Here is a 25,090-nt window from a genome sequence, read left to right as displayed (position 1 = left end):
CAAGTCTTGGTGGACCCCATCATGATTCACTTTCGTGTTAAGAAAGTGCTCAAGGTCATGACGTGTGCATGACGTAACTTCTTTTCCCAGTGCCATTCTTCCCGCTTAGCTTCCATGAAAGTATAAGCTCTCTGGAATGAAATAAGAGAGGAAGCAATTAAAGTGTTAGACGAATCTCGAACTAATGTCGCTCTTGACTAATTCTAAAGAAATCGATGCATCTCCATGAGCGAACCATGACGAGTGGGAGAAGCTCTGGGTATCGTATCGGTGAGTAACCGTACGTCACAAGTGTGCCCCATGAAATCTAAGTTGAATTACATCCAGTGTATATATAAATGCAAATTTCATTTTTTGCCTCTTTAATGCTGCTCTAGGCGTTGTCCTTAAAGACTGGTGCACACCGGTGACTAGCAGCGGTCGTGCGACCGTTCGCTACTGGTCGCAAACAGTCGCGAACGGTCGCAAACGGTCGCAAAGCGACTGCTTTGGCTAGTCGCTTCCTGATTGATTTTTCAGTCGCGCTACTGCAGTCGCAAAGCTGCCAGAACAAATCAGCGATGCTCATTTTTGTTTTTTTGTTTTTTTTTTCTATTGCGCTGGCTTCCTGTCGCCAGATACGAACGAGTGCGTTCCTCTGAGTTTGTGGCACCATGGTCACCACGGAATACTTGGCTTAGAGATGGCGGGGCGTAGCAGCTCGAGCAAAGTGTCGAATTTACGTGGCGGTATTCGTAAGAAGGTAGTAAACACCGTCAAAGTAAAGAGAAAGTAAATTGTGCACTATCTTTTCTCCGTATTGAGAACCGTTTTATCATCTTGAACTTGATTTGTCACCGCCTTCAATGCAGCGCGTTTGGAACGCGTTGGTGCTTCATGCCTTGGCAACGACTTGAGACACCGCGTTCGAGACGCGTTTGTGCTGTATTGCAGACTGTGGCAAGTCAATTTAAATTCAAGGACCGTTTCTGAATACGTACGACTCTCGGTAATACTCCTCGTCGTCTCAGCGCAGCTCGGGAGGCAGGCGGCTTGCATGGCCGGCCAACTCCCGCGAGCGAAAGGCTGGTCACACCCACTACCGGCTTTTTTTTTTTTTTTGGAGGCATCAGTGATGCCAGCGCCGACACCATGGCACAGCGCATCAGCACCATGACAATGTCGTGTTCTTTGTTGAATCGAACTTGATGCTGTTGGGAACGCTGTGCGAGAACGGGCGAAAACAATAAATGCGGTGTGCCCGGTTTGCTCCGCTCACTCAGCTGGCGGTGATCAGCTGATCGGCGCTGGTCTCTAGAGTTCTCGCTGATAACGAAATCCGACAAGACTCTCCGCTTTTGTGACTTCCGGTCGCTCACATGCAGCCCCTGCCGGTGTGAACATCAGTCGCTTTTTGGTCACCAGTCGCAAGTGGTCGCGCGACAACTGCTAATCGCCGGTGTGCACCAGCCTTAACGTGCAAGGATGTTTAAGGTGGTGGTCCCCCTGCAGCCGCAAACACTCCGCCTTTTACGCATTGTTTGCGGATGCACTGGGCTCGCTGCGCTTCTCAAAGAAAACTGAATTGAGCTACATCAGAAAGCTTATTATTCCCCGTTTTCAATGACATGTGACTTTAATGCCTGGTCGGAAGCGTCAACTTGTAGCAATAAAAAGAGTGTGAACAACAAAAGCATTTTCGCTGTACAAGCCTCCGTTGTACTGCGAGTACGGCAAAACTATTTAAAGTAACAAATCTAAATTTGCTGCACCTTTAGACGAAGTGCCATACCCCGTTTTATACATCAGGTGCAACGCTGTCAAAGCTATGCAAGAAGTTCAATCAGAAACATATGTGACTTCGGGCGTCTCGCGCTTAGCTCTCATCGTTGTAAGCGCTCGCGCGAGACGAGCACAAACGCGTCTGCAGATCGTCACCAAAGTCTACAAGTAAGACATCAATAAATAAGAACCAATACAAGCCGTATAACGGGGCGTTTGTTTAGAAAAAGCGGTTAACGAATTAGACTACTTGGTACTCTACTATGGGAGAGCAAAAAGCCGTCCCGTTGCCGAGGAAACACTATTACTGCATTGTGAGCATTACATTCCAATCAACGTTGCATGCGCATGTGTGCGCTCTTTAGGGGCGAAGCTCCTTAAAGCAGCACCCTTTCGTCCCTCGTCGTAGGCGTAGTGCGTAACCAGTCTTACGCTTTGACCTGCAAGGTGGTGCCTGTGGGAGATTTCTTCTGTGCGTTGTAGAACAATAAAAAAATCGCAGCGTGCGCGTTAACTAAAAGCCGACTTCTCCTGTCTCTCATTCCCCCTTAGCAGCCATTGGCATGTACACTGAGCACTATCTGACAAGAAAGGGTTGCTACGTTATACTCCCTGGGCGTAACCTCCTTGGTTTTAGAAAGGTTTAGCGAGCAATGGGTCGCAGTGCCATGAATACAGTAAACTGGTATATACCATGAACTCGAGGTGGTTAAATACGGGAAGTAGACACGAAGCGCAAGCCTTAAGAAAGCGTGCGTGTGCCACCTCTCGTTTGGTCTTTGGAAAGTCCGCTGGATGGCGGTGCTTCTATATGGGGAATATATGATGAAAAGACGCGAGATGGTGGAACTTGTAGTGTTGAATAGATGGACGAACGGACACACAGACAGAAGCATGGATGGACGCACGAACAGACGCACGCACGGACGGCCGGATGGACGCATGGACGGTCACACAGACGGACGCATGTACGGACGGAAGCAAGAACAAATGGACGGATGAATGCTTCACCCCACTCTCCATCACTCACCCTGTGGATATGTTGCCATATTTTCATCCCCGATGCAAAAAGTAGAACGAGGAAAATAAATTATGCCTCAGATGTAAAAATAATCGTACTATTTCTTAGTGTGAACGCATTCATTGCAAGTATTCTCGCTAGCCTTCATAGCGTTGCACTTGATGTAGGAGACGGAGTATAGAAAAAGGCATTCGTAGAACACATAAACATGGGTAAGAGGTGTGGCTCTTACATGGGCGCCGTCACAATCCCTTATGATTCTGGAATATGCGTAACCCCCTTTCTTTTACCCTCCCACTAAGAGTGACGCTGAGCTCGATTGTGCTGCTACTCAATAATCTGTGTGTTCGTGCGATTGCTTCAAATTTGGAAATCTGCTCTTGGTGAAAATGAAGAATTTCCTTAAGCAAACACTTCTTGGGAACAGCTTAGTTTACTATGATTTAGGATGTAGAACAAAGATGGTGAAAGCAAGACGGGAAATAGCGTGAACCAACTTATGGATTATCCCACTTCATCCCATATACAAGGTGAGCCACGTTATTCTCATCTTCATGAGCGATTGCGTCAGCAGCGACTGTCGCAATCGCTCATGAACACCCTATCACAACCTACATTCATGTCGATGCTTTAAGAACGCACATAAGACATGCCACCCGAATTCAATCGCATCACCTCGCCTCCCTTCCAACTTCCAGGCCACGCTCTGCGTTCTCCTCTATTATTGCCCCACATCGCACGGTGATTCCCACAAACTTCACGCACTCAGCAAGACCGTCGTTACCATTGTGGTGTCTACATCCACTGGAAGCCCTGATAACCATCCCCGAAATGCAAAAGAAGAAAAATTGTCAAATTTGGCCCTAAAACAAACAACATTACTGTTTCTGCATGAGAAACACAGTGGACACATTTACATTTACTCGGATGGGTCGGTCACTTCAACAAGTTCAACAGGCGCAATGGTAATTCCGGAGAAATCCATCACGATAAAGTTCAGGACCTCGCATCTGACATCATCCACGGCGGCAGAACTCGCCGCCATTTGTGCCGTTCTGGAGTTCCTAGTTGAAGAACCGCAACAGAAATGGTCAATATTCTCCGACTCCAAAGCAGCTCTCCAGGGCATTGCCTCGCCATATCGTCATGGACAGAACGAACAGCTAATTGCTGAAATATGACTGCTTCATCACCGGGCTATAGAGAAACAACATGACATAGCGTATCAATGGATACCAGGCCATGTAGCATTGATGGGAACGACCGTGCAGATGAAGCAGCCCGAACTGCTCATGATGATGCCTTTTGTGTAGCTATACCATTATCAAGAACGGACGCCGCAGCAAGGCTTCGATCACTTGCACGAGAACTGACACTCGCTCAGTGTAATTCACCGGCATTCACCAACGTCCGCCTTCATAATTTGGACCCACACCTACAGCTCCGTCTTCCATCAGGAATAACCAGAGCACAAAAGACACTTTTGTGCCGTCTGTGGATTGGGGTGGCCTTTACGAATGCTTATTCGTTTCGAATCGGAATGACCAGCAGCCCGACATGTGACAACTGTGGCTGCGCAGAGACTTTCTCCCATCTTCTCTGCGAGTGTCCTCGCTTCAGCGTGCCAATAAAAGAACTGTCGAAAGCTTTAGATAGACTAGACAATCACCAAGTCGGAAGAAAGGGTACTAGGACACTGGCCGAGACCATCCTCCACACGCAAGACATTGAGAGCGTTGTTGCGCTTTCTGCGGGCAAGTGGTCTTAGAGACAGACTGTAAGCCAACGTTACTAGATTACCTCCGTTTGCAAACTCCGCCGGGATGCGGCGGCGAAACGCGGCCCCCTTCGTTTCCCGCTCTCTAGGTGGCGCTTCCGACGCCATTTGACCGGTCGCCGCATCGTAACGGAGCCTTCGCGCAATGTTAAACGGAATTTACGCGGTTAATTTTGTGTAATGGGAGTTATTTCCCGAGAGGGTGAGCGAAGGTTATTACGAGTGTGCAAGTAAATCACCAGTTGAGCCGCTAAGGCGATGCCACACGGCAGAGACGTGTGCGCGATGCCCGAATCTTGCGGGACTTCTGTTCATACAGCTCTTTTGCGTTCCTGTTCTCTAAAATTCGATTGCCTATGTAAAAAAAGACCATTGACAGTGGGCCACAGCATTCAGTCTAAATGCTAGAGAGCTATGCACTTCGATTCAGGTGCACGTTAGAGAAACACCAGGTGGTTAAAATTTCCAAAGCCATCCTGCTCTTCAGGTTCTCTGGACGTTTCACAAGTGATCTTTAGCAGCTTTTCCTCTATGAATTTTCAGCGGGAGGCTTGAAAAAATGTCTTTTTTCGGCCGCGGATTTCGTCGAATCGTACCCACTTCGGCAACCAGTCACAAAGCAGCGAGGCATGTTTTCTCACATTTAAGAACCGTCACATGACACATGAGAGCTGTGTAGCTCACAGGGAAATCGATGACTGAGTTGAAGACATTAAAAAACACCCGGCACCATGCAGATCACGCCAACGCTGACAGCGTCGGTGCCACGCCGGGCACCACGTTGATTGCTACCGTAGTAAGTTGCAGCCAGAGCACACACTACGCGAGTTACGTCGAAATAAATCTTGCTGGGACTCAGTGACAGCGATGACTACGAAGCACACTTGAAAGCAACAAAGCAGCACCCGGCATAAGAACACAACTGCAGTAACTCCGCCGTTGTCAGACGGCACCGCCGAGAAGGGGCGCGCTTGCGGCTTTTTGACCGGTACAGGGAAAGGTGACACTCGCGGCGCCGCAGTTTGCAAACTGAAAAAAGTATCTAGTAACGTTGCTGTAAGCAGCGTCGTGGATCGTCTGATGAACTTCTCTCTCCTTTTTTTTTACAACGTCTCTTTTCTCTCATCCGTTATCCCCCTTACCCCCTTGGACTGGCTAACCTCCCTGTCCTTCCTCATTTATTCCTCCTCCTCCTCCTCCTCCTTATTCTCATAAAAAGTTTTACAAAAACCTTGGGCTCTAAGAGCATCCAACTCCTCTATTTTAGTGTAAATAATCTGTTCAACTAATCATGGACAAGAGGGACTTTACTTAGGTAACCATTTATTGTAGTTGGAGAGTGTGAAATTTAGCAAATAACCTCGGAATAACTGGAAGCAAATAACCACGTACAAAGAGAATCGATGATATGCAAAATGCGAATAAGAAAGGTTGATATGTCACTTTAAAATCAGCACAACGTTGCGAGGGGGGCAGTAAATGATGCCGTTCATAACTTCTGTGTCTTGATTATCATGTTTCGATGTGTCGTTTACCTTCGTCATCTATCCAAGTCACGTGATACTAAACTTAGTATATGCGGAGCTAGCGAAACAGCCGCGGGCACGCTATGGGCGTGGTATGTTGTCATGCTTTTACATGACACGCGCGTCAGGATTATCATGTTTACACCAGTCATATATTTCGTCATCCATTGACGTCACGTAACACCAAATTTGGCATGTGTGAAGATAACGAAACGGTCGCGAGCGCATCATGAGCGTGGCATGGAGCCATGTTCTTACATGACACGCATGTCGTGATTATCATGTTTCGATGTGTCATTTACCTATGTCGTCCTTTCGCGTCGCGTAATGCCGAGTTTGGTACATGTGAAGCCAGCATAACGGCCGCGAGCGCATCATGAGCGTAGCATGTAGTCATGTTGTTACATGACACGCATCTAATGATTATCATGTTTCCACCAGTCACATAGCCTTCGTCAACCATTCACGTACCGTAATACCCAATCTGGTACTTGTGATGCTAGCGAAATGGCCGCGCGCGCATTATGAGCGTGGCATGTGGTCATGTTCTTACATGAGACGCATCTCACGTTTATCATGTTTTCACCAGTATCATACCTTCCTAATCCATTCACGTCCCGTAATACCAAAGTTGGTATAAGTGAAGCTAGTGAAGCTGCCGCCAGCGCATCATTAGCGTGGCCATGTAGTCATGTTGTTACATGACACGGCATCTCATGATTATCATGTTTTCACCAGTCGCATACCCTGGTCATCCATTCACGTACCGTAATACCAAATTTGGTATATGTGGCCCTAGCGAAACGGCCGCCAGCACATTATGAGCGTGCCATGTAGTCATGTTGTTACATGACCCGCATGTCAGCATTTTCATGTTAGGGCGTGTCGCTTCTGTTCGCCATGCAATCATGTCATACCATACCAGTATTGCAACATGCCATGTAAACGAAACCACCAAAGGAGCTGCAGGAGCATGAAATGTTAATCATAATATTCATGACATATATGTCATAATTTTCATGTTAGTCAAATGTGTTCTTCAGTCATGTTCTGCCATACCAAGTTTGGTATCGATACCATTAGATAGATAGATAGATAGATAGATAGATAGATAGATAGATAGATAGATAGATAGATAGATAGATAGATAGATAGATAGATAGATAGATAGATAGATAGATAGATAGATAGATAGATAGATAGATAGATAGATAGATAGATAGATAGATAGATAGATAGATAGATAGATAGATAGATAGATAGATAGATAGATAGATAGATAGATAGATAGATAGATAGATACGCTCAAAGTCCCTGAAGTTCGCTATGAAATGCTTCGCATTTAAAATTGCTTTGGCTAAGCAGGAATCAGTAAGGTGTAGCTCGGAGTTCTGTTATCCTGAAGCATCCTCAGTGCATAGTTTGCCGAAATCTAAAAGTAAACTGTTTTTATTTATTTTACGCCTGGAACTTTACGCACAATTGAATAATAGTTACATACTTCTGACTAAGCGCTAGTGAAGTAGTCAACAGCACCGAAACCAATTGATATTTATTCGCAATACGTCAAAAGAAACAGCCAACGTGGCTGTTTTCCTTTTGAGGGGTGCAGAGGGTGGCGTCTTGAAGATAGTGCTCTGAAAAATGCCTGTTGTCGTATTAAAACTGAGTATCGTGCTCACCGTCTTATACTGCGTCTCTGTTGAGTACGAAGTACTCGAAATCGTTAAACATTTTTTCTAAACATACCATACTTGATATATTGAGAAGGTAGGGGTTAGTTGGTCTCTACAGACCTACGGGACGGCTTCATGCTCTTTCATAGTAGAGTACGACGTACTCGATATCGTTAACCATTTTCTCTATTCACACTCTAAATCGTTAATCACTTATTCTAAACACACATATGGCTTCGTAAGTTGTTCCTGATCCTTCAGTGCTGTTGTTTCAATGTTTTTGTAGTTATCGGGATGGCTCACTGCTCTCCCATAGTTGAGTGCGCTGTACTCGAAATCATTTAACACTTCAAAATTGTCACATACGCCGATGATATTTCGGTATTAAATGCGAAGCATTTCTTAGTGAACTTCGGCGTCTTTGGCCGTATCTATCTATCTATCTATCTATCTATCTATCTATCTATCTATCTATCTATCTATCAATTTATCTATCTATCTATCTATCTATCTATCTATCTATCTATCTATCTATCTATCTATCTATCTAGCCGCCTGCGACTTTTAGCTCTCCGGGCCGTTTCGACAATGGTATCGATACCAAACTTGGTATGGAATAACATGACTGTATGAAGAACATATTTGACTAGTCATAACATAAAAATCATGACATGTATGTCATCAATGTCCTGATTTACATTTCATGGTCCTGCTGCTCTTGCGGCGATTTCGTTCACATGGCATGTTCAAAACTGGTATGGTATGGCATAATCGCATGGCGAACACAAGTGACAGACCCTATCATGATAATTACGACATGCGTGTCATGTAACAACATGACTACATGCCACGCTCATGGTGCGCTCGTGGCCGTTTCGCTAGAGTCAGATATAGCAAATTTGGTATTATAGTAGGTGAATGGATGACGAAGGTATGTGATTGGTGCAAACATGATAATCATGAGATGCGTGTCGTGTAACACCATACTACATGCCACGCTCATGACGCGTTGGCGGCCGTTTCGCTAGCTGCACCTATACCAAATTTGGTATTATAGGACGTGAATGGATGACGAAGGTATGAAACTGGTGCACACATGATAATCACGACATGCGTGTCATGTAACAACATGACTAAATGCCACACTGATTATGCGCTCGCGGCCATTTCGCTGGCTTCACATAAGCCAAATTTGGTATTACGTGACGCCAATAGATGACGAAGCTATGATACTGGTGCAAACATTATAATCATGAAATGCGTGTCTTTTGAGAACATGACTACATGCCACAGTCAAGACACGAATACAGTTCGACGTGACGCGGTGCTTGTGCTCGCTTGCGTTCATTTTGTCGCGTCACGCCGGCATTGCCACGCCAGGCGCTGGTTCTGCCATATACTCGCAGGCGCATGCCACGCTGCGTTGCTTCGACGCATGCGTGTTTCAGCGCGTCCGGCGTCCCTCCGTTATGAAGAGAGTGAGATGCAGTGTTTTCATGGTAGCGTGTCGGCGTGAAATGCAGCATGTCGCATTTCGTTTCGGTTGCCGTCAGGCCGTGCCGATAGACGCTGGTCGCGCCTGGCGTCAGACTATATAGTGCTCGTGTTTCGCTAACGTAGCGTCGCTGTGCCCAGCGTGCGCGCGCGTCAACGCTACATTGGAGTATATTGGGCCATTCATCATGCGCTCGCGGCCGTTTTGGTAGCTCCAATATACCAAATTGTGTGTTACGTGACGTCAATGGATGACGAAATACATGACTGGCGCAAACATAATAATCCTGACACGCGTGTCATGTAAGAACAAGACGACATAGCACGCTCATAGCGTGCTCGCGGCCGTTTCGCTAGCTCGACATATACTAAATTTGGTATCACGTGACGTGAACAAAGACGAAAGTAAACGGCGAATCCAAACATGACAATCATGACAAGGAAGTCATGTAAGGTATCATTTACCGCCACCTCGTAATGTTGTGCTGATTTTAAAGTAACATATCAGCATTTTTCATTCGTGCTTCGCATATAATCGATTCCCACTGTACGTGGGATATGCCATTTTTTTTTTCGTAATCTGTCTAGCTATAGCACATTCCTTGACAAATTTTCTGAGTGTTGCTATCTGTATGGTTGCTCTTTTAAACACCACCAAGTGTGAGGCATTGCGCTTTGGAGGCTTCAGAGATTTAGAATACGTAAACTATTGCCAAGAGATTTAGAATACGTTCAAGCTGTTAAGGTGTTATGCGTTTACTTTGAGGAACGAGATGTCTCAAAAAGGACCTGGGATGACTGGCTTAGGAGATCCACCGGTGTCATATCAGCAGCCACTCACTTTGACTTATCACTAACGGCAAAAGCAACAGTCATCAAGACACAGGCATGCGCTTTTGCGTTTTACATAGCACACATCGCCCTTCTACCTCACCGCGTTCTACCATGTCTCGCCTCCATGGCGGGGACCTTCTTCTGGGGAGGAAATTTTGACAGCTTCCCACAAACCGTGGAGGCTTGCGCCTCCCAGATATACCAACGTTCATGAGAGCGCTGGCTGCAAAAACAACACAGAAGCTGTTCGATGACAGCAACTACCCCGGGTACAGGCTCATTATGTACTGGAGCAGTGCACTAAAAGGTACTTGCACGGCAAATCCCTAGATCAGGCCACGAGCAGAAATTCTGCTTAAGTTTTACAGAGCGGCAAGTGGCTTAAAACGAACAGTGGAATCAATAGGTTCATGCAGTCTGGAAGATGTTTCATCTCACGAAATAAGCGAAATGGTGACAAGTAGCACACTGAGCAAAGAGGAAGAAACAGCATCCTGCACGAAACTTGAAATGGAAGCAAGGCCGTTGCAATCGCGTGCCTACTAGGTTCAGGAATTTGACTGATCAAGAAGATGGAGGGCATTGTCTACGCGTGACTGGTTAGCACGTTGGGGAGTCGTTCTTAATGACCGCTGCCCAAACTGCGGCAAGAGAGCCGGCCCAACATTCTCTGTTTCAGTGCTCGGTGGCGAGGGGCGTCTGGCACATGATACAACGCCTCTTTGGCTTTCGCACGGCGCGCATGGGAACAGAACGTGGGCTGTTTTCAAGACTGGTCTTTACAGTAACCTTGTACGTACTGTGGCGGCGACGCTGTTTGGTGGAAGTACGGCACAAGCCGCATAGGCACGCCTATCCTGCACGACAGAAAATACGGCTCATTGTGTGGAATAACCTGGATCAGCAGCTGGAAATGCACGGCGAAGAGGCTTTCCTTCGACGATGGCACACACGTTTCTTCAAAGTAAGAAAGGGACAGCTGAAGTTTCCAGTTGTTCCGTACTAGCCATGCGCCTACTCTAGTAAGCATGCATAGGTGTTATCCTGTAAAATGTGAGTAACTTGATTCATTTCAATTTTCCTTTGACTGGTAACAGTTGGATGTCCATTGAATAATTGGATTTTGGTGCTCATTTGTAAGATGTGTACACTGTCTTTACTTGTTTTCAATGTTTAGTTTGTGTATGTACAAGTCAAGTGTACAACAAACTTTCCTTTCTCAAACTCTCTCTTATAGTAGAGTACGAAGTACTCTAAATCGTTAACCACTTTTTCTAAACACATTTCCGGCAGCACTGTAGTTATTTTTTGAGACTCTGAATTGTGCTCAGATGGCGTTATGCTGCCCTATAGTAGGGTGCCACGTACATTAAATTGCTAAACACTTTTTCTAAACATATTTCGAGAGCTTTTGGCTAGTCTCTTGCATAAGGGACAGGTTATTGCTCTCCAATTGTTGAGTACATCACGGTCTAAATCGTTGGACACTTGTTCTAAACACACATATTATGTCAGCATTGATTACAATTTACCAGCAATCGTGGCGGCACACTGCTTCAAGGTACATATACCTGGCAGTCAAGACTCTATACGAACAAAAAATGGCGGCTGATCAGCTGCTCAAAGGACCGCTAGCGTCATCTCTGAGAAGAGAAAACACTTCCGATGGAAAAAAAAATAAAGCGGGTGTGACGCAATAGTTGGTAAACAAGTGACATCATTTTATTGCCAGTAGCACGAAATATGATCTGAATTTACTTTTCATAGGCCCCTGATCACTAAGGACTCGTGATATGGTGATCGCCGGTGATTTCTTTACGAGTGCACTTCATGTGAACGTTAGCTAATCTAACATCAACTCATGACTACATAGTGATGTTTAAGTGCACTACTGTTCAGTTCGCCTCGGTTTCACAAGGAACCTTATTCTTCAAACTTTTATTCGCTGTTCGTTGCATCATCCGCAGATGTATTATAGCAACCAACAGCGTATCCGTCGTGTCTGCAGAGTTGGTTGCTTATTTGCTTCGCCCATGTGCAGGTTTTTCAGCGCGCACAACGCTTTTGATATTCAGTTCTAGCAGGTAGAAATGACACCTAGTCACACTCAAATCATGACATTTCAGTTTTATTCAGTGGCCACAGTTACTCAAATTTATTAGACTGCACAAAGTGGTAATAAGTGAAATGGTTTGTGGGTACTATATGCGCTACATATTGCATTATGCTGCAAAAAATTACCATTGCTAGTGCGAATGCAGGAATGCTAATTTGGGTGCGATAGATAACTTGGCGATTTGCTCACCGATAACACGAATAATAGATGGCACTGCATTTTCAAGAAGGAAACTGGGCCGCATGACTACTGATGCGTGAAAGTCCAGCAATGACAGTATTGCGAACGGTTGCTCTGGTCTCTTACATAGAAGACATGGGTCGCCATCCATAAGTTTGTTGCTACTGCATCTTTGCACAGCACATCGTTCCCGCGGGTACCGACGCAAGCAGTCGCGTAAAGTGTAATCCGCATCGTCCGCTGGCCGTTGGACACTGCACTTACGGCGTTCATTGACGGCAGAACGCACCTCACAACTGCGCGCATAGCAGAGAACGCAAGCAAGTGCCTTACTAAAACACGTGGTGGGATGTGTCATCGCATACGATTTTTAGGAGCGTGCCTTTCCATGCAGTGCAAGAGCTGCACTCAGCTATAATGGCGGGGGCAGAGGGTGCTAGAAAAAAAGATTTTTGGTAATAAAACACAGTTATAAATTCTCTGCTCATTACACCTGCATAATGCTGTTGGAGAAAAGAAATGCCATTCGTAAAACATAGCGATTGTTTCGCCTTTGAATAAAACTTGGTTTTTCACTGTTAGTGTTTGTTCCCGCCACGCACAGGTGCGCTTCAATCACACCACGCACAGTTCCCCATGATGATGTCGCTGGCTATCGCTTTTAAACCACTTCTTCGCCCGAATCTTCGCGACGTATTTGAATAGATTTTGACCACTCCCCCATAGTTGAATAGGAAGTACTCAAAATCGTTGAACACATTTTCTAAACACACATATGTTCACTGTATGTGACGATCAATTTTTTAAATACACATGCGCGATGGAGGACAATTGAAGTCTTACATAAAGGTTCTGTTATTACAGTGCATTGCCTTGGGAAACAAATAAGAAAAAAATTTAAAAAAGCTAGTTGCTTTGTGGCTGCTGGTAGGGACCGTTGCTTACGTCTCTTCCATAGTCGAATGGGTACTTTCAGACGTAATACTTAAGAAAGATAACGCGCGGGGGCGTCTCAATAGTCTCGTACACCACCCATGTAACTCGGTACAGAGTAAAACCAGGGCAGGTTCAGAAAGCTTGCAATGTCTCCGATGCCTTCATGACCATTGTAAACGTCAACGACCCACGACGGTTGTGTTGTCGTTATGGTACTCAACTTCTGAGCCGAATGTCTCTGCATCAAATGCCGACCGGCGCAACCGCATTTTAGTTGACTGAGCGAATGAAACGACTTTATCAAGTCCCCAATGGATGCGAGTTAACTCAGCGTCACGTGGCTAGTGGAACGAAAGTGTTTGAGGCCAGTGTATTTAGACTTAGGTGCTCATTAAAAATCACCAGGTGGTTCAGATTTTCTGAACCTTCCACTACGACCTCTCTGAAAATCAAATTTAGTTTTGGGGCGCAAATTGCTACTAAAGATTATTAGATCAATATCTCTTCAATGATGGAGATGTTAGTGAATTCATGCTGGAGCCCGCATAAACAGTTTTCGCATTAAACGACGCAAGAAAGATCTTTTTTAACATCCGAACAGTTTAAGATTGGCGTCTGGCTTCAGGCTGCGTCAAAGCTGCGCTGAGCTATGCCATCAAGGCGAGTTGCCTTGCGACCACCTCGCACATGTACTCCTGGCTTCTCCTAGCCTCGCCACAGAAGACCTACTAGATCCGCGCACGGGCCTATCCACAATGCCGCTCCGCGCCGCAACTTCGTTCAGTTTCTCTATACATAGAGTTTCCTAAAATTAACTAGAGGGTACTCTGGCGCTGCGATCGTTAAGCGACCATGGGAATGATGGGTAGTGCACACATTTGCCTAGTCTTCGTACTTACGGGCGGCGAATCGTACTCGCGGCTTCGTTTATTGCTGGTTACGGTTTCGTTTTAAAGAAAAGAACGAACCATTTTGAACTTCGTGACCTGATTTGAAAAAGTAGGCTTTAAAAAAATTAGGTAGTGAAGCACAACCGCTGAACGTTTGCTGATTTTTTTTTCGTGAGAAAACACCTCCAAGCCACACGAACAGACACGGAGCCAGAAGCAGGCCAGAAGTACGAAGATTAGACAAATGCGTGTACTACCCATCATTCCCGTGCTCCCTGAAGTGCCGTGCGTTGCAGCTCCCGTATACACAAGTGCCAGAGTTCCTTCTAGTGTATATTAGAAAACTCTATGTCTCTATTTACTTCCGCGTCACCGCGTCGGCGGATACACCTGTGCACCGCCACCGGTACCAATATCGCCGACGGCGGCGCGCCGGTGTTCCCGTCTTCGGCGGCGGCGTGTCAACCGCGCGAGGTCCATCGAATCGGTGGTGGCGCGGCGCGGGTCAGGGGGTGGGGGGTAGAATTGGGATTCAAGGGCTGGTAGAGATAGCAACTTGTTCCTTGAATGTTGAAAAAAAACTGTTTCCCCAAAAGGGTGAAGCAGTTGAAGTGACAGCAGCATTTCTTAACGTTACTTGTTTACAAATACTGTTCTTTCAGTTTTCGAGACATAGCAGGTATTAAATGTTCAGCACCTGCAGAAATACATTTTAACAAAATACATGTTCACGCAAGTCTTTTTTTCCACTTGCTCACAACCGAGTCTGCGCAGGTACCCATAAAGCTCATTCCAAAAATGCACGTCCCGCAGAAAATCAAACGAAAAAACAAAACTAAAACAATTCCTGATTTATCTAACAAGCACAATATTTAGAAAATCGAATCACCGGGTACAGTCTGCAGAAGATGCAGCGAAGGAACACTGTAACCAGTGTAAACCATCTTATTTACGCAGGAGATGGCACGATTATAAGTGCACCAATATTCGAGAGGGGATGCAGTGATAGGACATGCGCATTCGAAAGGCATACAAGAAGCGCTAGCCATAGCGACACATAGCTATATGATGAAGCAGATTAGAGAGCTGGACAAGTTGGTGAATGTTCATCGTGGAATGTTTTACAGCGCAACGGATTAAAGACGGACAGAGAAGGGACACAGTGCTGTCCGTCTCTAACTTCTTGCGCTGTAGAATATTCTATGATAGCTATATCATGCGAGTCTTTGGTCAGGTAATCAAACAACCAACTCTTATTCGAGTTCGGCCAAAATATTATGCGCCGTCAGTCCACTTCTTTTTGTCTAGTTGCTTAACGTGTGTCGGAAATACCAAAGTTTTCGAAGATGCTGTACTGTTTCAAAATAGCGTGACGTTTAAATTTGTTTGGAGAGTTACGCCAATGTATTCAAACTATGTGACACGTACTACACCTACACCGTCATTAGTATATATGTAAAAAGAAGAGGCCATTTCTCATTTCAAGAGGCCGTGGCTATAGTATTTTTGCCGTTACTAGGCAATTTCTATGCTGCAATCCTGTTACAAAACGACGAGAAAAAAACAGTAATCAGCGCATCTTGATCTTGAGTATTAGAGATGATTTTGCAGATAACGCAGTCATCTGCATACCATTAAAGTTTAATTTCGGTGTTCCTGATAATCTTGGCTAAGTGATTTATATAAACATGAACAAATTAATGAACAAAAGAGGATGAAGCACTGAGCCTCTTTAAGATGTTTATGTACGTCAGATGACTTTGAGTGGTTAAACGTAACGAATTTCAAGCGCGATCACAAGTAATTTGCTATCCGACCAACCAGCTTGTTGTCGCCAAAATTGTGAAGGAGCTGGAAGTTTGGTATGGCAAACCATGTGAAAATCCTTAGAATAGTCAATAAATATAGCATAAATATGTCTGTGGTCGTTAAGGGAAGCAACAATGTTGTGCGTGAATTCAAGCAACTGTGTAGCCATCGTGTAAATAGGCTGTGCGATTAGGTTGTGCGATTAGGTTGTGCGATTCCACATAGTATTTGTCGACTATGTACTCCCTTAGTGTTGACCTTGCACAGAAAGCAAATATATCGGTCTCTATTTTGCTATTTGCTTGTTTCCGGACTTGAAAGCCCAACGTTTTCTGATTTCCGCAGTTGGGAGACTGTTGCAGCGATTTATTTTTTAATATTACAGTAAAATGATTAGCACGCCATATTTAGTACCTCATTGGAAATATATTTAGCATACCGTCTGGGCAGAGCGTATACCATAACTTCATAATTACTATTAGATTATGCACTTCGCAGGAGCACAATTCAAGATTAGGAAGAGCAGGTAGTTTGCAGCACGCGGAAAGCGAAGGAGTGATGCCGTAATCGGTAGAAACAAAAAAAAATGGCAGCATATACACGGGGTGAATGATGGAGAGTGGGGCGAAGCATCCGTCCGTCCATTCGTTCTTGCTTCCGTCCGCTCATGCATCCGCCCCTGCATTCATCCATGCGTCCATCCTTCTGTGCAGCCACCCGTGCGTCCGTCCATGCATCTGTCTGTGTGTCCGTTCGTACATCTAGTCAACACTCCAAGTACCACTATCTCGCATCTTTTCATCATATATTCCGCATATAGAAGCACCGCCATCCAGCGGACATTCCAATGAATAAACGAGAGGTGGCACACGCACACTTTCTTACGGCTTGCGCTTCGTGTCTACTTCCCACCTTTAACCACCTCGAGTTCATGATATATACTAGTTCACTGTATTCATGGCACTGCGGCCCAACGCTCGTTACACCTTTCTAAAACCAAGGAGATTACGCCCAGCTAGTAGAACCTAGCAGCCCTTTCTTGTCAGATAGTGCTCAATGTACGTGCCATTGGCTGCTAATTGGGAATGAGAGACAAAAGAATTAGGCTTTTAGTTTACGCGCACGCTGCTAATTTTTTATTGTTCAACAACGCACAGGAGAAATCTCCCACCGGCACCACCTTGCAGGTCAAAGCGTAACACATGTTACGTACTACGACGAGGGATGAACGGGTGCCGCTTTAAAAAGCTTCACCCTTAAAACAGATTTGAAGTAATTAATAAAGGCATCTACTATAGCTTCAGGATTTTAAGCGGATTGGCCATCAAGAATAAACAGTCAGGGAATTGACTATGCAGGGCTAGTCACCCTCTAAAACCTGGGTGTTTTTTTTTTCGTAGCAGTAGCGAATACATTGCTGAAGTAGTAGTTCTTAGCCTTTTGATTTTATCTTCTATTTGCTTTTCAAGGCATGAACTCAACAACCATTGTCATTACACTTGAAATGACAATTCTCACGTAAGTGCTTTATGCGGCGAGTGAGATAGATTATATGTTTCTGGTAGCATGGGTGTATTGGGTTTCATTCGAAATTTTTATGAGGCACGTACTTCGATCTAGGCATTATCACAAAACTCAAGAAGGATCGAGCACATCTACATTGCGAAATTCGCTAAAACATTCAAATTCTTCAATATATGAGGCTAAAGTGTCCAGTACGGAAGTGTCATCCACTTTAACAAAGTTTAGAACAGTTAAGATCTCAGGTTTTCGAGGAGAACACGCAACGTTGGAGGCGACATAAACAGTAATATGGCCAGAAAACCCTTCGACGACTTCACATTTTACTGCGTGTGATAGGAGCTCGCAGCCTCATAGTGACCTTAGGCTGCAGCTAACTCTTTTTCATCTGATCTCGCGAAACTGTAAAACGCTAGTGTATAGGAATACGGCTGCCTCCGGGAACAGAAGCAGGGTTCGTACAGTGATATCATAGCATGTAGAAGGGTAAACGAGTTGTTCGCTGATGCCTTCTGAAACAGTGAACGCGCTGGCATGTGCCAGCACTCTCGACCACGCCTTTATTTCAAAGTTCACAGATTGCGGATCGAGCCACGCAACCTTTTACCTGAGTATTCCTTCTTACTCATTCGTCCATCAAAAGTCAGACAGGGTTTTGTTTCCGATTGAAGAGCAATCGACAGTATACGCATTGCACGTGGAGTGATGTTACAGCATGCGCCCTCCATGTGATGGAGATGGGCAGCTTCTTTCATCTATGCTTCAGCAGTGTTCTTCGCTATGACGCTCATGAGATTTTATCTGTGGGAACAGCATACAGTGTGCGTACAAACTTAATTTATTTGTATTTTATACGAAACATGACGGGGATGATGAAAGCCTGTAGAGTGTGTGCATATGGTTTTTCTCGCAATAAAAAATATACAAATACCGTTGAAGCGGGGTGGCCCTTGTTATGGAGAGCTGCGTTGTCTGTGAAGAATTCATCCGTTCGGAGAAGCAAATAATTCGGAGCCTTTTCCTTTGGTTTCGTTCTCGATTACACTGCACTACACTTTCTTCACTACAGCTCTTACAGGCACTTCGACATTTATGTCTTCATAAAGCACGTGTGCAATGTGAGCGCTAAGCGTTGAACCCGTCAGGATTTCGAGATTCGCGGCTACACTCTTCTTATTTCCACATGCGCAATCGAAAACTAACAAAATGCAGCAAAATTAAAAGTTCATCGCGTATGATAATCCTGTGAGATATGACGAAGAACGGGGGTGGCGGGTGGTGAATGCATGACAAAGCAGGGTAGAGAACAATTTACAACTCATATTTCTCGTATGTTGACCATTGTAGAGTACGCGCCATATTTATGGCACGTGAATAACACGCTCGACTGTATATCTTCAGAAGCTGTTTTATGGCTTTATATACACAGACAGCACAGGAAACACGGAAACAAGAGATTAGTCACGACACCACAAATGCCGCTCTCTGAAATCCTAAAACCGCAGAAAAACTGGTCAAGTAATGTATTTTGTGCCTAGATTCCGCGCTCGGGTGAAATTCCAAGTGGTGGTGCGCTGAAAAAAAAATCACAGCTTTTCCGCCAAGGTGAAGCAATGAACGCGATAGCAACCATTTGACAAGCAACGCGCAGAATGGAAAGCAGATCAAACCGTGCCTCGTGTTTCTCACGCACAAATTACTCACGAAACCTACTCAAAGGTACGGATGAGCGCGAACAAGCGTCTCACTTGTTACTTCGCTGAGTCTGAAAAGCGCGCGCTTTTCACGAACAGAGACTGCAATATATGCAGTGACTTTCGTGCGCCCGGTAACTACAGCAGAATCGATCCAGGTAAAGCGCGAGGCCAGCCAAGGCGCACGATCCTCCCCTTCTCGCCACTGCGAGATAAGAGTGCGCGAGGAAGTGTCGCTCCCCTTCACTAGGCCGGGCAAAGTACACGTAGGAGATCAGAGCGGCCACCACTGCGCGATGTGGCGACGTGCGCTCATGGCGCCTTTTTTCTGGTAATGCCGAAAACACAGCAGCGGTAAGTGGGGGATATGAAGAGCTTGCCGTTTGAACGACATTGAACGTTTTCCGGGGTGGCTCAGTGGTTGACGCCTCGCTTTCACGACGCAGAGGTCCCACGTTCGGTTTCGCGCGCCGTATTGCTTTTTTTCTCGATTTTTTTTTATTTCTTGTGTTTTCATATATATAGATACGTATACATATCCGGCGCATGACGTCGACGCCGACGCCGGCGTCAAAACCCAGTCGAGAATGGCCTTTCAATTGCTATCGCAATAAAATATTGTCCAACGGTGGCGGCGGCGTGGTCTCTCTCAGAACTTCGGCGGGGGGGGGGGGTGCGAACGGCGTGAGCGAGAATGGAGGGCGACGGTGACGAGGCGCGGCGGCGCACAACTCTATGTAGGCTGCCACGATCATGTCCCCCACCTGTTAAAACACTTCCTGCGCGTAAGGTGAGTTGCGCTGCCTCCGTGACCAAGCAACGATGTCACCTGATGACGTCGTCATGGGAAGTCATAGCCATATGTCATTGCGACGGGACATATCATGGCCATTTATGACGTCGTATGATGATTACAAACCCTAGTGATGATACTTTTTTTGCATCACTCGACCGTGTGGACACCTACGGCGCTGACGGTGAATTTTCGCAGTTGGCGGGGCATATAAGGCTTCCACCTCAATATTTTATTCGCAACGTACGTTGGCACTCTTTTGCGATGAAGCCTTGTGCATTAAAGACACACTTTGGTCATTAAACGTGAAGGACACTGACTCACATTATAAGGGCTCTTTGGTGAGTGGGCACGATAACTTGTTTATCCGGAAGAGTCTCCTCTGCAGAGTGACAACGTGCTTCATTTCGTAAGTCATCGGGTTTTGTTGACACACAAAGGTCATTGCGATTTGAAGCATTTGAAGTCGTAGTGATTTTGAGCGTTTGAAATATGACTACAGTTCGTGTTTCCATTTTTTTTTACTCCGGTGATTTAGACCAGGATAACATTCGATTACCTATTAGAAAGTATGGAACATTCGCAGAAACCCTCACTTCAAGTTGGAAGCCAGTGTTCTCAGTCTCCGTTTGTTCTTTCACATTATCTGCTTTCGTATGCGCTGTTAACACTTCCTTTTGAATACACACCAACATGTCCAGGCTTTGACTCTTGCGAATCTTCGTATTAGTGCATGAAGGCCTTAATCGTTTCGTAGAGACGAAAATTCCAACAAAGGCATCATTATCAGAGTGAGAGCATAGGTACATCTTCTGTCGTAAAGAAGCCAGTGAAAAGTTCGTCGAGAAGTAAGCAGATTTTTTTTTTGCAGATAAGCTGTCTGAATTTTCGTGCCCTAAAGTCTGTGTTCGGTTGCTTAGTATTAAGAACACAGTGAATCTCATGCTTCAGTTCTCGTACAACTAAGTATATTAAACTTACAAAAAAAAAGCTTTGACAAAATGGTTTGCCTTAGCCTATTTGTATTTTCTTCTTGAATTTCGAAAAAGATTTATAGGACAACTTGCAACTGTATGAGTGCATGTATAACATATATATGATGTTTAACTAAACAAAACAGCAAGAGAAATGTGTGTTTTGTTTGATTGGTCTTTCCTTATCTTGTCTCTATTTTCTGCAGGCCTCTTCTATTCTGTCAAGAAGTCTGATTTCATCAGGCACATTATTCAGCAGCTTGAGTACAGCGCCCAGGATATGGCTGCGCAAACAGAAAAGGTGAGTTACTCAACATATAACACTTTTCGAATGGATTAACTCTATAAAAATATCACAACATATGTCTCGTAATGTTGTGTACACATTGAGTATCCCTTGTGAAAGCACTTCAGCCCATATTAAAAAAGGCGTCTTACGCTAAACTTTGTCGTGAGAGAAATATTAAGCCAATTATTATGTCGAACATATCATTAGCCACAGCAGCTGACTAATGGGAACCGAATTTGCGAAAGAAAACATGTGCACTTGGACCCACCTTTCTATGCATTGTACGAATCATTTCCCATGTGGTGGTTTTGGGACGTTAAACCCCACAAATCAATCAATCAATTTCCCATGTGGTTCACTTAGTACGCAAACGTATCGAGATTCGACACAAGATTTCTGGTGTTTTCATACATCTTGCATAAAAAACACTGCATGACTATATGAAAACACAATATTCGCACACAATCGTTATGACCTGAAGTAGAAAGGAAAACCGAGCTAGTTGGTACTAGCGCATTGTCTGTTATATGCGGTATTCCACAATTTCATTGTTACGAGTTCATAAAGCGTTATTTTTTATGGTATAAGATAAGCTTGCTACTCGTTAACAATCTCTATTGTACTGACATGAAACCATTTATAGCTTTTTAATAAATTATTCATCCACCGATGTATGCTGAGATCGTTGAGATATTCGTTCCTTTAACATGGGTGGCGATACGGCAGTATCCGTAGCAGGAATCACCAAATGTTTTTGAACAAAGTATTGAGCTTTAAGGGGACCAAAAAGCGAATGCGAGGGCGGGGAAGTGAGGTGAGAGGAGGCCTCCAGGTCGCCATCACTGGACACGTCAATTACTGCCCGAAGCACCACTACCCGAATAACACTTTTGTGGCGACAGCTGCAATTTGCCGCATTCTCACCTTTTCGCTCGCTGCGACCGGTGGCCACACCGCTCGTCGCGTCATCTGGCATGACGTCAAAGAGCCTGGGAAACCACGCTGCAACTGTGTTTCCAGTTGAAAGTTAGCGTTGTGTGTGCGTTTTCTGATATATCCGCGTTCAGTCGTACTGTTCAAACTTGACCTAGGAGGAGCCGCTGTTGCATCGTACATTATTCAGTCAATCGAGTGACGCAGGTGGCGCCATGTAGCCATGCTCCGAAGCTGTCACACGGTGATATAGCTGCGACGCAGTTCGGTCTCTCACTAATCATAAAACAATAAACGCGTCTTCACGTTCTGCGACGCTGACGTAAACGCTCGCGACATAACCGTCTCGTCCGCCATTTCGACCTTCCGCTGCACCGCCTATAGTCGCTGGAATGATCGAATAAGAGGAAGGGCTCGGCGGGATTCATCGGTAGATATGAAAAGTGAGTCGGAGAGACTGAAACAAGCCAGACTTCGTGGTTGGAAAGAAACAAAAAGAAGGCCGCGAGCCGAGGAGATGGAGGAAGAACAAGCCGCACGCCTCGAGAAGCACAATCGTGCAGTGAACCAAGCTAAACAAAAAGGCAGATTTAGTTGGGCGTCCACAGCAGCTCGGCGGACGCAGCCTGCAAGCCAGTTTCTATGGCAGGTTGCGTTCGCAAAGCTGTTGTGCGTGGTCAACTTAATTTGTCCGTTAAAATTAAGTGTACATTTCGCTACGCACACCCAGGCATAACTGAGTTGCCATTTTTTTTAACCTCACAGGTCTTTTTTCCTGAACTCGTTTCTCACAGTCGTACGCTTTTTTTTCGTCACTATACGGGGAAGTTTCTGCGCGTAACGGAAACTACGAGTCGACGCCGGCTGCATAAAACAAAACAAACGACAAAACAAGATGAAAAGCAACGCTTATTACTTTGTAATACTTGTTGCTTGGCGAGGTAGTTGACTTCGAGGTAATACGTGCTCGCTTAAACAGGAAAACTAAAAAGTGTAAAAAAAAAGCACATTTAGCAAAATTTCGCTCTCTGTTCTTTCGCTGTGGCTATTCGTTTTTCTGTTTCGACTGAAGTGAGTAACTTACTATTCTACGAGTCCGCTGCACTTAGTAATCGACAAGGACGTGTTTTGTGCGTGTGAAACCTTTATTTTCAAGGTGAGAAGTCTGCCTTGAGGCGAGTACAATTTATGCTTGCTCAAGGAGCGCCCTCCGGAAGCCCCCCACGACATGAAATTATTTATAGGATGGACAGTCATAAAACAAACAAAAATTATGTGAAAAAAAAAGTCAGCTGTGTTGGTTATGCATGATCATGACACGTGTGGGTTGAAAAAATGGTTGTCACTGATAATGTGAATTTGTCGCCAAGTCGATGCGTGATCGAAAGTGCATTCTCAGGATAGCAACAAGAACAATGTAAATATCGTGTAATAATAATAATAATAATAATATTAATAATAATAATAATAATAGTTGTTGTTAAGGTATTGTGTCTCATGACCACAATATAATTACGAAGGATGCCGTAGGTGAGCGCTCCGAAAATTTCAGCCACCTGGGGTTCTCTATCGGGCACTTAAATCTATATACACTGGCCTCAAGTATATTCGCCTCCATCGAAAACGCGACCACCATGGCCTGGATTGAACCCTCCACCTCTGTGGGTCAGCAGCCTAGCACCATGGCGGCTAAAGGAGAAGGAACAGCTTTATTGTGATTCGGCAAAACTGTTAGAGATTAGTACCCTCTATATGTGCCATTTATATAGTACCCAAAGCACTTGTACCCTGGTATATATCCCCGTCTTGTCGAACTGCTTGTAGTTGGTCATTTGAATTTGACCTAAGCACCATGCTTTGTTTACGAAGACCTCGGAAAACGTGACCAAGAAATTGGCAGACACAAATGATGTCGTAGCCTAGCATACGAGATTTTTCAGGGGAAATTTTTTTTTTCACTCTTAAAGCTGAATAACAAGCATGAGTGTATGCTCATTTTCTAACATACTGATGAATGCGTAAAAAGCACAACAATCCCATAAACCTTGCCTAATACACGCAAGTGCTCGGAATGCCCAAGTTATTCTCGATTAAGCATGAATATTTTTTTATTGGACAAGGCAATAGAAGACCAACACATTTGCGTCCTGTTCTCCAAGTGTGGAAGGCTTCCACCACTTCTCTGATTTTTATGCTAATCCTTTGGCGCTGTTAGAGAACCGTGCAGATTATGTGATCGAAGTCCGCCATTTTCAACACCTGCTTTATTCTGTATCCAAATACGGGTAACAAGTATGACGAGCCACTGGGTTCGGCGCCATGTATACCGCAGGCGCCAAAACGTCGACTGTGGTATACGTTTAATGAAGAGCATGCAAGGAGCTCTCTCTAACTACAGTGGTCGGTTATCTCTTTAAATATTAACCACAGGATGACGACGACGACGAAGTGATTCTCTCACAGAACGCTTGTGCCCGTGTCTCAGTGTTTTCAATTTGTTTTCCTCGAAATCCTGGGAGGTGCCGCTCCCTCCTTTGCGGTGATGCTTCAGGACACACCTGAGAATGTTCCAGGCGTGCAACCGTCGCGCCGGACTTCGTCATCCAGGAAGCGTAGCAACGCGTCCAGCGACACCGATAGTGAGGCAACCGATTTGTATTCGGATGGCTTTGAGTCATCGGGTGATGACTTCACGGTCGTCATGAATCGATCTACAAAACGAAGACTGCTGCGAACGGCATCGTCGGCAAGTGTTTCCACCGTTAAGACTGCACCACAGCGGTGGCCGCACACCATGCTGTTTATGCCTGAAGACCCTGCATCTAACTTGCGACTCCTCAACAGGCAAGTTCTTTCTGTGCTTCTC

General features: G+C 45.1%; 1 protein-coding gene across 1 annotated transcript in view; it reads left to right on the top strand.

Moving 5' to 3' along the window:
- LOC119172831 (SEC14-like protein 2) overlaps nt 1–25,090 on the top strand; it is a 151,730-nt gene that overhangs the window by 100,406 nt on the left and 26,234 nt on the right. The window contains exon 6 of the mRNA XM_037423981.2: nt 21,209–21,303. Within this exon, the coding sequence (XP_037279878.2) occupies nt 21,209–21,303 (95 nt within the window). The remainder of the gene's footprint in view (nt 1–21,208; nt 21,304–25,090) is intronic.

The sequence above is a fragment of the Rhipicephalus microplus genome, chromosome 3 (assembly GCF_043290135.1).
Source record: "Rhipicephalus microplus isolate Deutch F79 chromosome 3, USDA_Rmic, whole genome shotgun sequence".
Classification (NCBI taxonomy): domain Eukaryota; kingdom Metazoa; phylum Arthropoda; class Arachnida; order Ixodida; family Ixodidae; genus Rhipicephalus; species Rhipicephalus microplus.
The sequence above is the reverse complement of the archived record's forward strand: the minus strand, read 5'-3'. Positions and strand labels throughout refer to the sequence as shown.